We start from the raw sequence: 15,197 nt of genomic DNA on the forward strand, positions 1-15,197 counted from the left end.
ATGAAGGATTTAGGCAGTTACTTTTCTATGAGCTTTTCATGAGTTTGAATAAATCATGCATTAACTTCTTAACACAGACTGATCAGAAATTATTCAGTCACAGCCAGACTTTAAATGTATCTTTTTATGCTGACATAAGTATAGATCTTTGTGGTTAATTTTTTTCTGATACTTACCTAGACGTAGAATATATTTACTTCTCCTGACATGACCTGATTTGTAAGTCTCTCTGTTAGAAAAGAATGTGTAACTAAGATTACAAGATTTTTGAAGCCAGGCAAGGTCTGTGGTGAGGTAGGTGACTAGCTGGAGAAGGCTTGAAGGCTCTTCCCAAGAACAGACTCCATTAGCAGGGTCCTATGGACCCCTAGACAGTTTGCAAGCTCCTCCTCCTCTGCAGAAAAATCAGTGGTAAATTTCTTCCACAATACAGCTGAAAGACAAGGGAAGGAAAACAGCTTTGACAAACAGTTACTCCACTCAGAACACCTGAGGACTCAGGTAAATGTTGCCTGGTGAGGTTTCATAAATGTCTCTCTCCCACCTTTTAATCAGTTTTTTCTGTACAAGCTTGTCCCCAGCCCTGCTCTTCTCCATAAATCAAGAGGAACACCAGAGAACTCAAGACCATAGGTCAGCATCACACAAGGAGGTCACATAGCAGAGGCTGGCCCATGTTCTCTCCAGCAAGTGTGTGTAACTCGTAGCCTGAAAGGTCACTCCCTTCTGTTGTTTTTAGGTGATGCCTGTTGGTGAGAGCACTACGGTGTCCGAAGACAGTGCAGCTGTGACAGCAGGAGCTGCCACCACTGAGCAGGAGGATGTTGCTGAAGGTGACAAACCTCAGGGAGAAGAAAAAGAGGCTGATATGTCTCAGGTAACTCATGTCAGTGCATGGGAGAGTGTGTTAGGGGAATCAGGACAGATTAAACAGCCTGAGAGAGGCAAGGCTACTGCAGCTCTGTGCCCCCAGGTTCAACCAGTACAGGTTCAACCAGCAGCAAGATTGATGTTCTCTTGGGATGGCCCTAGAAAGGTCTCACACAGGGTATCCTTTCTTTGAAGTCCTTACTTTGGGTTGTGCTGATAACATTTATCACATAACAGGGCTTTCTGGAGAAATAGGCAGAGAAACAATTGGATTTTTCTTATATCCTGGCATCATGTCCTATCAATTGCATTACTTTGTTTCCTGTAAGTCATGGTGGTCAAGCCATGTATCCATATCTGGCCTGCTGCCATTTCCTCTGCAACCTCTGAGGAGCTGACAAACACCTGCTAGAGCAGACCCTGTAGCTGAGCAGCCAGTTACCACCTGATTTCATTGCATATTCTATTTCATCTGTGCTCCAGGATAAGATGGTTTGGAAGATGATCTATGGCCATTTTTCTTTTCAGGTTGGGTGCTACAAGAAGTTTTGTTAAATGCTTTTTTGCTGGGATTCATGATTGGTCAGATGCTGCTTAGATTTTTTTGCTTTCTCTGTTCCCAGTTACATTGTTGTAAATCAGGAGAGATCCCTTCAGTCAAAGAAATAGGTCATATTTCCTTCTTTCTATCTGTCTTACCTTCTATCACTATTATCCTGCTGACTTCAATTTCCAAATAAAACCAGTACTGTGATTACTACTACTGGCTTCACTCAAACTTGCTGAAACTCAAGAGCAGAGTGAAGGAAAAAGGTGTAGTGATTTCCAGGAATGCTGAAAATAATAAAAATTCTCTGTAGGTAGCTCAAGCTACCTACAGAGAATTTTTATTATTTAGTGCAATAATGTGTAAAGTAGGTTTAGGAGGACTAAGGGGAGCAGTGATAAAAGGGAGGGGATTATTCCTTGACATTCTTGCACAAATACTGTTTTCTGTCTTAATAATTTATGGTAGAGAAAAATAGAAATTCTCATCCCCATATATGCCCTATGCAATAAACAAACGATAGTGTTTTCCTGCTCGAAATAGAGTACTAAACAGTTTTATATTTCTTTTCTGTGGGGGGGTTGTTTTTTGGTTTTTTTTCCCCCAGGAAAAGGTCAGCAGCATCCCTGCAGTAGTAATAGATCCAGCATCAAACAACGAGGGGGAGGGAGAACACGAAGTCGTCATGGATGAGTCCAAAGATGCCACAACAGAGATGGGCGCTCAGGTCACCGACGCTTCTCTCAGTGAAACTTCCCAATCTGGAAATGATCAGAAACCTGCTGAAGAAATCCAGGCTGTACTTTCTCAGGATCAGCCCATTCCAGCAGAAGATGCAGCTTCAGCAATGCCACCTGGTTTTCTCTATAAGGTCTGTTTCTCCATTCTTATAGATATCCTTAGCTTCTGTGGATGAGTCTTGTCTGCACAGGTAGTGTTGTGATTTGTTGAGGGCAAAGGATTCTTAGTTTATCAGCCACATACATGCACAAATACATGCAACTACAAGTGTAATATTGTGTTGTTGCTTCATAAATAAAGTCTGAGAAGATACATTTTCTGCATGCTTGTTGCTGTGCATATATTACGTAGCTATAAGATTCATTGAAGTACAAGAACACTTGAATCTCACCAAATGACTGCTGAAAATTAATATATGAAATAAAACTGCATTGCTGCATAGTCAATCAGGAATATTGTTGATATATGCTAATTATGTATCTGATATGCTAACAGTATATTTGATCTCTAAGGTCCCTTGCAAACCCAAAGCATTCTATGATTCTATGATCATTAAAAAAATGGCCTTTTTTCTGGCCTGAAAATCTTTAGTGGAAGTACTGACTCTATTGAAACCCATGGCTGCAATTAATGGTAATGAAGCCAAAATGTCATTCAGTAACTTTACTAATAATATAAACTATTATGGTAATCAAACAGAAAAATTTAATGAGGCATAAGAGAAGTTCTTTCCTTGGCTGGCAAAACCCCCAGGGTTTCCTGGTTCACAAGATTCTTTGAAAATACTTTTCATTTAGAATCACTGAGCAGCAGAAAAAACTCCTTGAGGATGGATGAACTTTACATGCTTCCTACTATAATTTGCATAGTTCAGACTAATTAGTCCCATAGCACTCTCTAAGTATGCCATTCTTTTTGGTCTATTCTCATTGCTCAATATTTTCTGCAAACTTTGTGGATAGCAGTAGGGTAAAGGTAAACACTATCATGCAACTCAAACATGCTGTCATAGTTAATCTTTTGCTTTTCATCCCACTCTCTAGGGTCAGACATAGAGAAGGAGAAGCAAAATATATGCTTTCAATCTGGTTCCCAATGCCACTTTCTTTCATAATTGCAGAGTTATCGTGGAGCTGTCTGTGCCTTGAGAAAATTAGACTAGCTGTCTTTTAAGGAGATGAAACCATTTACTTAAAATGGTCTGTTACAATGACATGCTGATCTTGCCAATGTTTGAATGCTCACCCCTTTGAAATGCAGATATTTTTGGGCATATACCCATCTGCTGGTAAGTGGGAGTTCCAAGGCAATCATGAAGTAGGGTTCCCATTACTCACCTCTTGGATCATCTATTGCAATGGGTACTGTATATCTGACTCAAATGTTTATAGATATTCACAAGAAGAGTAATACAACAATGGCCACAACAAGAGAATGAGAGAATATAAAGTTTTTGAGAATATTTCTCAATTTTATTTGTAAAATCCTGCCACCCCTCTCGCAAATCTTGTCATGATAATGGGGAATGGAAGGCAGTTCCTTACATGGGAAAAATGACAGTGACAGGCCTTGTCCAAGAGGCAGGACTTGTGGAATGTTGCCTTATAATCTGTCCTTGAGATCTTGTAATCTTGGGGAAGGATCTTAAGTTTCTTCTAATAGTCTCAGGAAAGGAAATTATCCTTAACTTGTCCCTGCTTCTAAGGAAATGCATTAAAAACTGACATGAATCAATGTCTTTATTATCAATTTATGCCAGATCAAAGGAGGTGGTTCTGTTATTGTGAGATCCCACCTGGAGTGCTACATAGAGTCCTGGTGTCCCCAGCATAAGAAGGACATGGAATTGTTGGAACAAATCCAGAGGAGGGCCAAGGTTGATAAGAGGACTGGAACAGCGCCACCTCGAGCACAGGCTGAGAAAATTGGGGCTGTTCAGCCTGGAGAAGAGAAGGCTCCATGCAGAACTCATGGCAGCCTTCCAGTATCTGCAGGGGACCTACAGGGAAGCTGGAGAGGGACTCTTCATCAGGAACTGTAGTTCCTTGTAGGACAAGGAGCAATGGGTACAAATTGAAAGAGGGAAAATTTGGATTAGGTATTAGGAAGAAATTTTTACTGGGAGAGTGGTGAGACAGTGGAACCAGTTACCCAGGGAATTGGATGTGGATGCCCCAGTCCTGGCAATGTCCAAACCAGGTTGGATAAGGCCTTGAACAACCTCGTGTCGGGTGTCTCTGCCCAAGGCAGGGGAGGTTGGGACTAAATGACCTTTAAGGTCCATTACAACCTGTTAGCATTCCATGATTCTATGATAATTTGAATGCACTTGTCTATAGCCATATGTTTGCATAAAGATGATTTTTGTTTCAGTCCAGATTTAACAGGTAATTTTGTTAAGAAAATGTCTTCATTTAGATCACATCTATATGTGTGGTGTTTTTTTTCTTTAGGTTGAAGTTTTACATGATTTTGAGGCAGCTAACAGTGATGAGCTTAATTTAAAACGAGGAGATATTGTGCTAGTGATTCCTTCTGAGACCACAGCTGATCAGGTAAAAACATGGTTCTTCCTTTTGTTGCCACTTTTCTTTGTCTCAACTTTTTTTCTTACAGGTTATAGTTAATGGAAATATGTATTCAAAATTATGTTCCTGTAAGAAAACACAAAGATTTTACTTATGCCTTTGTATGTAGTTTCATTTGAGCTAAATGGCACAATTGACTATACCTGAAGTCACAGATACATGTTATTAGCAGGATCTGACCTCTGCATATTTTTTAGGACTTTTTTGTGCTACATTGCATTTTATACTGACACACAGGTACACAAAGATTTCATGCAGAGGATGACCTACAAACTCTGTTACATTGTTCTATATCATCTTGTCATCATTCCAGTAGAATTGAGTACATGCTCCCTAAATGTTCAGTTTTTATGTGTGATTTGTAGAAATAGTGCAAATTCACCCACAGAGAGCACTGAATGCACACAAATTGGGATGTCCTGCAGCCTAAAGGTATAGAGATGCTGCTCTGTGTTAGGTGCCTCTGATAAAGATAACTTTGCCCCTCAGAAGCCTGAATCTGAATTAAACAATAATTTAATTTAAGGCATATAATTTTGTTCTAACATTGTATTTCAGGTGAATTTTTAAACAATTTTATTCCATATGTTAAATTGAATTGCAGTGAAGTATGTTGATTTTGGCTGCTGCTTTAAAAGAGAAGACTGTAATGTACCCTATTAGCACCAGCCACTCCATGGGCTTCTGTTAGTGCCTGTAGTGTTGGTAAGAAGCCTCCCAATTGATTTGGGGGTTAAGGAGTGGGGGACTGGATCCTGCCTGATCAGGTAGCCAAGAGCACTGCTCTGAAAGAAGAATATCTCTTAAAATAGGCCTAAATGCTAATGCCCTAAGCATATATGAGCCCTGAGAACTGTGTTTGAAATTGTTTTGCTGGTTGATGCTGTTCGAAGTTAGGTAATTATCAGTCCTCTCAGCTGTGCTTTCTTCAATTCAGGATACAAATTCTTGGCTTTTGTGAGTGGGGTTTTTTTACTTATTTCAAAACAAAATATTTACACTACAGCAGATACATAACTCTTTTTTTTGGAATGAAATCTATTGTCCTGACTCAAATCATGCTGTCTTACCTCATAGGCAGTTCAATTGATTTCACTGTCAGTGTTTGCAGAATAGGACACTACTCTAAGGATAGCAAAATATGGTCTCTGACTTAGTCTATTTTTTGCTAGGATATTGGGTGTTAAAAACATGATAATGCTTGGTGAGTCCATGAAGTGTAATTCTTCTTCTGGTATGCACTGAAATTCCCATTAGCATTAATTGAAGTAAATTGTGTGCAGTGATGGAGAAAATAAACCTTGATGTACTCATGTTTCCGAAGCCATTCTTTTCTTATATTTATTGTGCATTACATATTTCCCCTTCATGTTTAACATCACCATAAAGCTCAATACTTTTGTCTTTTGCCAGATACTTGGTTGATTTTTATAAAGGCTTATCTTTGTTATTCTTTATTCTCCTTTAAAAATGACCTGTCTAAAGCCTTAATTCCAATACATCTGGTAACATCAACCTCCATTTGAAGAAAACCAGCCCCACACAGTGGCTTTTTCCATTAGACTTGCGTTTAAGTTATTATCCAGTAAAACTGTGTATTCCTTTCTACACTCTATACTGCCTATGCTGAAGAGCTGCAGTTCCTCTGCCTCTTAGATATTCCACATGCCTCACTTAAATGTACACAGTCAATGTCACAGATAAGCTTGATCTGCTTTAATGATGCTTATTTGGGGGCAGAGAGCCCCCACCAGCACACAGAGCCCCCCCATAATCATGATTTGATAGTGTATGTGGTGATCTGTTCAAGCTGTTCTATCTGCATATGTACTGTCTGTACAGTAATAATATGACAATATTAGAAGTTCTGTTTGCCATGGCTTTGCTTCAGTTCCTTTTCTTTAAAGGAAAAAGATACAGAGTTTTTTAGTGAGATGAGAGTAGATTGGTCATTTTTTAAAATACCAAATTATTTTATTCTAGGTAGAATATATCACACTTGAGAGAATCCAGTACTTTCCAATATGAAATCTCTCTTTTGTTTGCTTGGACAGCTGCTGATTTATTGAAATTCTGCTTATCAAGTCCTGGTTTATGTTTCCAGGAGTTTTTTGAAAAAGAATTACATACTTTCTAGACATAGTAACTCCTGAGACTGCAAGAACTGTTCTTTCTTCTGACTGTTGATACATGAATGAGAGAAAAATATCTCAGAGGAAAAAAATTAGGATTCAGAACTATTCTTCCCCCACCTAGATGGGCTAAAGGCTATCGTGTGCTTGCAGTCACTTAGTCTCACAAAATTGTAGTCTGGTAGAACAGAGAAAATTATCTGTGCAAAATTAGAGGCAGCTTTTTAACCAAAACACCAAATCCTTTTAGCCATGTTTTTCTGAAACATCTTCAGTCTGAAGATCATAGTGAGGAATGGGATACCTAAAATTTAAGAGTCTCTGTCTTTTTCGTTGCAGGAGGCTGGCTGGTTGACTGGCATTAAGGAATCCGAGTGGCTTCAGTACAGAGATGCAAATAGTTATAAAGGACTTTTCCCAGAGAACTTCACACGCCATCTGGAGTAGTTCTCCCAGGCAGACAAATGTAGTATGAAGCTCAGTCAGTAGGTTTTTAACCTCTTTGAAACACAGGAGCCCACCTTTTTGTTGTTTAAGCTGTTGATGGTTTACAGACTGGTGCCAGACAAAGCTAGTTGAAACATATCAAATGAGCATGAGTGCAAACAGTTAAGCTGTAATTTCTGAAGCAGTACATGGGAAATAAAAAAAACAGATAAAAATGAAATGTCCTTATTTGTTCACGAGTATGTGGCGACAGGTTTGTTTGTGCTTCGTCAGAGCTATGGTGATCCTGTATTTGATCCTTTCCCAAGAAATCTGAAATTAGCTTCCTCAATACCAAAACCTTAACTTCTCTGCACTAAGTGTATTGTATTCCGTTGCACTGCAGAAGATTTAATTAAATATCCTGTAGTTAAAAGGTCAAACTATTACAAGTTCCATATGTTAAAAAGGTAGTTAACTACTGCAATGTTTTTCAGTGTTATTTTTGGACATGCATAATATATATACACAAGGACTTATATGTGTATATATAAGTGCATATGGCTATATGCATTTTCACAACTTCATTGTAGCTCTTTGGCTGTGTAGTATCATCCAGTACATGCATTGCTTTTTCATTGTCTGGCATTACAGGAAACAGTTTTGTTCAAAGAAAAACTAACTACTCCATTGCCAAAACATGATACAATATCTGTGTTTGTAATGTGGAATTTTCATTCTTAGATGATGAATAACATCATGTTCAAAGCCGCTAACCTTTGAGAAGGCATGGCTCGGTCTCCTCTTCCAGCTGCAGTAGTTACAATGAGATAACCTGGAGGGGGGAGTTGTTATGATGCTAATCTAACATCATATGATGCTAATCTACTTTTTTATTTAATTGGCTGAATACATTTTCAAAAAGAAACAGAACTAATCTCTGAGAATAAATAAACACAATATATTTTCACTATATGTATTTATGCAGCATACCTTCACAGAACCTTTTAAAGTAAGATATATATATCCTGTATCAAAAAGTCATCTGTAACTTATGTTTTCCAGTGCTGTGTCATTAAAAATAAACCTTTGGTCCAAAGAAGCTGTTTCTTCTGTGGTGCTTTTGAAGTCTTGTAAATCATATAATCCATATAATCTAGTTATATAATCTAATCTTAATTTAATACCTCTTTTTCCAAAGGAATATAGCATAACAGGTGCAACCTCTAAATTCTTGTTCTCAACCCAAGTTGTGGCTAGAGTTCCAAAAAGTCTGAACCCCACTCTGGAATAGCCTGTCCTTCAAGAACTGTACCCTGTGGAAGAGTGACCCATGCTGCAGCAGTTTGAGGACTGTGGGATGGGCTCACATTACAGCAGTTCACAGGGAGCTGCTGCCCATGAAATGCACTCATGCTGGAGAAGTTCCTGGAGAATTGTCTCCTATGGGAGGGACCCCACAATGGAGCAGGAGAAGCACTCCTCTCCCTGAGCAGTGAGTGAGCTGACCATAACCCCTATTCTCTGTCTTCCTGCCCTGCTGGGGAAGGTGGTACAGCAGGGAAGGAGGGAGGGTAGGGGAAAGGTGTTTTTAAGGTTTTATTTTACTTCTCATTATCCTGGTCTGATTTTATTTAGAAATAGATTTAAACCAAATCTCTGTGTTGAGTCTGTTTTGTCCATTGCCCTATTCAGTGAATGATCTCTCTCCATTGTTATTTCAAGCCACGAGAAAAATTTAATAAATTTTGTTATTTTTTTTGTTACATTTTCTCTCCCCTGTCCAGTTTGTGGAAGGGAGTAAGAGACCAGATTTGGTGGGCACCTGGCATCCAACCAGCCTCCACTACACAAGGTCATGCAAAATTCTCTGAGTGGCTAAAATCTGACAGACCTGTCAGGGTTCTGTAACTCCCGTGGTGCCATAGAGATACACACAAAAGTGGAGGTTGTCAATAGTCTTTAGCAGAGATTCAGAACCCTGTGTTTTAAGTCGGTAAGATGCTTCACATGAGAGGCTGTACAAATACTGAGGATCTTTAGGCATCTCCTAGCCCAAGAAAGAATATCACACTACTGTCCACCTAAAAAGAACTCATGCAAATTTAAAAGACAGATGTTAAATAGTTTTGCTTAAAAATCTCACAGTAGGAATCCCTGGCATCCATCCATGCCTATGGTTTGCACAGCTACTCGCAAAGAGCTTCTGAGGGTTTTACTCCTTCACACCCAGCAGAGGGTAGTAGATGCTAGAATTTGCATTGGCCAAATAAACTGTCATTTGGCTCAATCTTCAGCTATGAGTTTGTTTCATTAATATCTCTCATTATCTGAAGTTGGCTAATGTCTGCAGCCACATACAGCAAATTCAGTGCCCTACCAGAAAAAAAAAAATCTGTTTTATGCATGCTAACTGGCTTGTTCAATCTGCAGGCAAACAAAGACAGAAAACTACTTTATCAAGCTGCAGCTCAAGTAACTAGAGCAACACATCCTTGAATTTCATGCATGTTGAAACATATTGTGTACCAAACATGGTAAATCTGCACCAAATAAGTTGTTCAGCTGGTTCAATTCAAAGTGACAATGTTGGTTTTAGAGAAAAAAATAATTTTACATGCTACTTCTGCTTTAAATAGTTTTATAGTCTACCTGTGGTTAAGTAAATAACTAAATTATTAGTTGCAGGAAAGTATTTTGAAACAACCAAGAAAAGTTATATTTCAGGATTATGTAATATGCCCTGCCATTGCAGAAGGTCCTAGGAATATTTAAAATAAGCTAAAGTGCACACTCATACATGTAGCCAGTTGGGGTTTGGGAAGGTTTGCTAGCTGGATGCCAGGAGAATAAAGCACATCTCTGTCCAGTAAGACCTCTGTGGGTGCTTCCCAGTTCTCAAAAACTTGTCCCTCAATCAATTCTCTGATATTAGCAAGAAGAATCATGGGGGTCTCAGAAATAGCCATAAACTAGCACAGAGAGGCAAAGCAGAGAAAGATGCAGGTGCCTAACACGCAAAACATCAGCATAGTGACTTGTTCTGATTACAGTCTTCCAGGCACAGGCAGCATTTGTGAATGACATCATCAAGTTTTTATATCAACACACACCTCTGTGTCTCTTTTTTAACAGGAAATTAGGCTAACATGATTTAAAAATCACTTGTCTCTTCACCAATTAATTTGACTTTTTGAGGGGGAAAGTTATATATCTAGGGGGTTTTTATCTCATCACAGAGATAAAAATAGAGATACTGGGATCACATCAGAGATGCTGATCCTAGTATCTCTGAACTTCCTTTTCTGAGGAGCCACAGCAGAAGTAGATAAAATTACAGGTTTCTTTAAAACCTTCCAATCTTGTCTCTGGCCTTGTAAGTATATGGTATTTATTAGCTATTCTTAAGGGTGTCAGAATATATTTCTTCTTGGGCTTATATCACACTTCCATTGTCACCCAGCCTACTTGTATATTTTAATATCCACAATGTCCTATTAACCAAGCCTCAAATTCAAATTACACTTGGCAGATAACTTGTGCACAAATACCTTGATTACCCTGTGTGATGGTTGAGAAATGTGTGCAATATAAGCCAAAATGTGGAGAAAAGCTTTTGCATTTCTCTTCCTCCTTATATTGTGCAGCACTCTGTCTTTACCAGCACAAGCAGGAGTAAAGCTCAGATTCTCTTCCTCATGGATGGGCTCCCTGTATTTGAGGATGCCTCCTTGAAGCCAGAGATGGGGATTTCTTAATGCAACTTCATCACTGCTGCATTCTCTGTGCTCTGCCTTCAGGTCTGTTCTGGGCCCTTTACCAGCCCTTTACTAGGAGCCAGCCTCCATCACACAGCCCAGTCACTCCCAGAGGACACTGTCAAGTTTATCTGCAAAGTAACTGGTGGTCGCAGTTCACCTACATCCACTGGTACCAAATGTCACCTGGGACCCCCTCTACATACACAGAGATTGGTCTGTATCACCCTTTCTGGGCCTGATATTAATTGGAATCATAGATTTCCTCCAAAAGAAGTGTCTACGCACACGAATGCCTGCATGCTGCTGGTACATGAGCTGGATGACCAGCTCAGCAAGTGTTATCACTCACTGCATGGTGTGGGACTGCACCCACAACCATTCCCTCAATCTCTGTCATTTACTGCAGCTGTAATGTGTTCGCAGAAGAATGATCAAAAAATGACATGAACTTTTTGCATGGAGACATGCCAGCTTCTTTGTCTGGATATGGGAAAACAGCAGCCAGAAATGTCAGGAAGTGCTTGATAGGGAACTGGGGACGTCCAAGATGGGGGAAAGGAGGAAGGGAGAAAAGTAATCCTAAATGACAAAGGGGAAAGATGGAATTTTGGATGAAATTGCTGAGTTTACATGTCCTGTGGCAGTTTCCAAGTTTTGCTCCAGGATAAGCAACTTTATGGATGTAAAACCCAGAGAAATGAAAAAAGAAAATTATGTCCAGGTGTGAGTTGGGAAGGGCAAAGTAAATGCTGGGAAATCCTTATGAGAGAAATCCACATGTAACTGAGAGTCTTTCCCAAACTGTCTTCAGTTGAAGACCTGGACAGGAGACAGAAGGGACTGCATATACCTGTGATTTCCAAGGGGCCATTCTAAGAGCCACATAGCAGCGTTTGCTGCAGCCCCCTCTTGCCACTCCAGAGCAATTCAATACAAGTGCAGTCTTTCTGAGAGTTAATGAGAGTTATCATTAACTAGTATAGTACAAAGTATCCTACTTTGTACTGTGCTGTCTGTCCCTCCCCAGGTTGTTGCCTCCTCCCTCTAAGGCTGTTAAATGATGTGAGGTAAGCCACACAATTAATAAGCAGCTGGGAGAAGATGCTAAGCTGTGGTATATTTTTCAAATAAAAGTCAAGTATAAGAAAGACCTATTTACAGAAACATGGGACTTAAACATACACTCTTAGCAGACACATAGGAAGACCCCTTAGACTTTGAATGTGAAGCACAAATAAATTTGGGAGCTGAATTACAGAATGTGGAAGTGTGGGAATTACTTCATTATTCTGGGAAAATTATAGCTTGTATAAGCAATTTATTTCTACCTTAAAAACAAAGAACCCCAATAGCAACAGTATCGGTAAACTGTCATACATTTTTTTCAGATTATCTAGATGAGGAAGCAGTGGAGATGGGAGATAGCCATGTAAGACAGCTGCTCATTAGCAGGTTTTCAGATCTCAGTACAGACTTTTTTTTCTGGTCTGTTTGATTGATGCCAGTTGATATAAAAATACTTAGACCCATGTACTGCATCTGGCTTCAGAAGGACCAATCTCCTGTTGAATAGTTCTAATCACTGTTTTGATTTAAAAATCAGATAATAAACTACAATAAACGCATAAAAAGCATGTTCTAAAAAGGGGTCTCTTGCTGATTTCAAAATATAAGAACATGAAAATGAGTGTATTACTACTGATGACATGTCATGTAAGTTTATACGACAAAACATCTCCATTTAAGCTAGAGAGCTAAACTTACATTTCAGCCTGCTGAAATGTGTAAGGGTAACAAGACCATGGGAAAAGCCTGACTATGAAGACAGTGGTCTTGATAGGCAGAGAGAAATCCCACCTATTGAGTAATGTGAAAACCAGCAGCTGTAAGGCCAGGTAATGGAAGATGTTTGCTGGTCTGGCATACTTTTGATGTATATTTGTGATATTTTAATTATTGGAGTCATCAGTAAAAGTTTGAAAACACTGGGACTTTTTTTTGCTGTACTGGATAACTCCAAGCAATGACTGTAAGAAGGGGGATTTCTGGCAGAAGCTGTATTACAGGATCCTATTTGATGTTCAATATTCAAAATAAATAGGACAAATTGTTAAAAGAAACATTTTGGAAGTATCGTCATGGGATGAAAAATCATCCTACATAACCTCGGTCTGTAAGAGAGGCAAGAAATTAAGCTGATCTCTGTCTAGTACCTTATCTGGCAAATACATCTTGGAAAGCAGGGCTTACAGTACAACAAGCAAAAGAAAAAAAGGTGATTCTACTCATCATCCAGGCAAATTCCCTGTGGTAATAAAAAAGAAGGAAAAAAAGAAGTTTTTCTCAGTAGTGAGCTGTTCTTACAAAGGTGGGTTTAGGAGATGAGTGGTTTTTGGGCTTGCGGCAGGGGGAGTGGTTGCCTGGTTTTTGTTTTTTTCCCTTCCGTTTCAGTTAACCAAAAGGAAATGGCTCATGCATCATTATTTGACCTGTAGCTGGCACAGCCTCATTGGATAGTTTTCAGCCACCCAGATCTGCTTCACCCCCTCTTGAGGCTGACCCTGACCCTGTGCCTGTAAGGAAGCCCTAAGAAGAACAGTGGTGATGTGTTTGCTGAGCACTTTCTTACTGGCAACTGTTTTTTCTTGTACTTGTATGTGTCCTGCTCATCCTGCTGCCTGCCCAGTCACCAGTGGAAAAGGGGATGTTCTCACAGCTTCTCTGTTTTTTCTCTTTTATTGCCACAGGTGGCTCTGCACAAGACTTGCAGCAAACCCCTATATCCATCACCAAGCCAGAAGGCAAAACAGTGCTAATTAATTGCCATGTCTCCAGTCGCGATTTTAGCAACACTTTTATTCACTGGTACCAAAAGAGGGCCAATGCAGCTCCCAGGCGTGTTGCCTACATGTTCTCCAGGTTTTTCCTTGAAAATCAGTCTGATGAGGGGAAGTTTACCGTTGCGAAGGATCCCAGCAAATCTGTCTGCACCCTGACAGTGAGCAAAGTAACGCGGCAAGATTCTGCCACCTACTATTGTGCCAGTTGGGACGCACAGTAGTAGAAAGCCACAAGGGACCTGCACAAAGACATGCTCTACTTTCCAAATAGGAACCTGAAGTGTTTGACAACACACAAGAACACTGCTTTTCCCAGAAGCCACAGACAGCCAGATATAAAAGATGCTGCTGAGCTTTGCAGATGCACTCTGCAGCCAGAACCAGCAGACCTGTTATTTCACTTTGCCAACAAAAAGGGCATTTTTTGGGCCAGGATGGATTGCCTCTTGAGTGGATTTATAAGATGGTAGGTTCGGCTAAAAGTGGGGTCCCGCTAAAGGCAGGCAAAATCTTTCTATTCTCACTACCCTTCAAGCTACATCTTTGGAATAAAACCCCTGTTCTGTCATTTGTGTGACAGAATAGAAAGTTATACATGAAAATAAACTTGAAGCACCAATTAAGACTGCAGATGCAATATTCCCATTTTGTACTTGTCACTTGAGAATCTGGGGTTTTTTTCTCTTTGTTTTCTTCTTGGAGTTGATCAAATTTTCATTTAGGTTAATACACAAGTGTCCTAATTTACTTCAGCAAGGCTTCTCATCCTACATAGCAAGACGGTAGCTAAGGAATAGATATTTTTTTTGCAAACAGAAAGACATTTCTTTGAGTTATTTCAGCTCTTTCTGTTTATGCACATATAGATATAGTCATAGATAAAGTTGCAGGACCATTGTGTTCCTATCCCAAAGGACCCAGTATTGCCAATCACGAGTATGGCGTCTTCAGAGCACACTGAGCACTGGGGCACCAGCTGCATTTCACATGAGATTGAAAAAACAGATTCCTAGTACAACTGTAGGACAACAGTTACTGAATCTGTGTAAAAATGCTTGGAAAAAAATAAAAAGCTGGCTAACATAAGTAAAATGACATGATAACAAGAGGAAAAGGGGAATTGGTTTTGTTTTCTTTTCAAGAGAGCTAGAAGTGACATTGTGTCTGAAAAATTGCTTTGAATTGCACAAAACAATTTCTATGTTTTGCTTCACCTAATTGTCTTTTTTTAAAGCTAGCCCTATGGGGGTTGTAAAGCATTTGTGTTTATTTGCATTGTGATTCTTTCCAGC

The 15,197-nt window shown here is 39.5% G+C and overlaps 1 protein-coding gene across 3 annotated transcripts in view; it reads left to right on the forward strand.

The window, feature by feature from the left end:
- The window catches only part of AMPH (amphiphysin), a 124,701-nt gene extending 116,295 nt beyond the window's left edge, over positions 1-8,406 (forward strand). For all 3 annotated transcript variants that reach the window (XM_063158453.1, XM_063158436.1, XM_063158445.1), the window contains 4 exons: positions 740-877; positions 2,025-2,288; positions 4,612-4,713; positions 7,218-8,406. In XM_063158453.1, coding sequence (XP_063014523.1) covers positions 740-877; positions 2,025-2,288; positions 4,612-4,713; positions 7,218-7,325 — 612 coding nt within the window. In that variant the 3' untranslated portion in view covers positions 7,326-8,406. The remainder of the gene's footprint in view (positions 1-739; positions 878-2,024; positions 2,289-4,611; positions 4,714-7,217) is intronic.
- The last annotated feature ends 6,791 nt before the right edge of the window (positions 8,407-15,197 follow it).

This window comes from Melospiza melodia, chromosome 1, assembly GCF_035770615.1.
Source record: "Melospiza melodia melodia isolate bMelMel2 chromosome 1, bMelMel2.pri, whole genome shotgun sequence".
Taxonomy (NCBI): Eukaryota; Metazoa; Chordata; class Aves; order Passeriformes; family Passerellidae; genus Melospiza; species Melospiza melodia.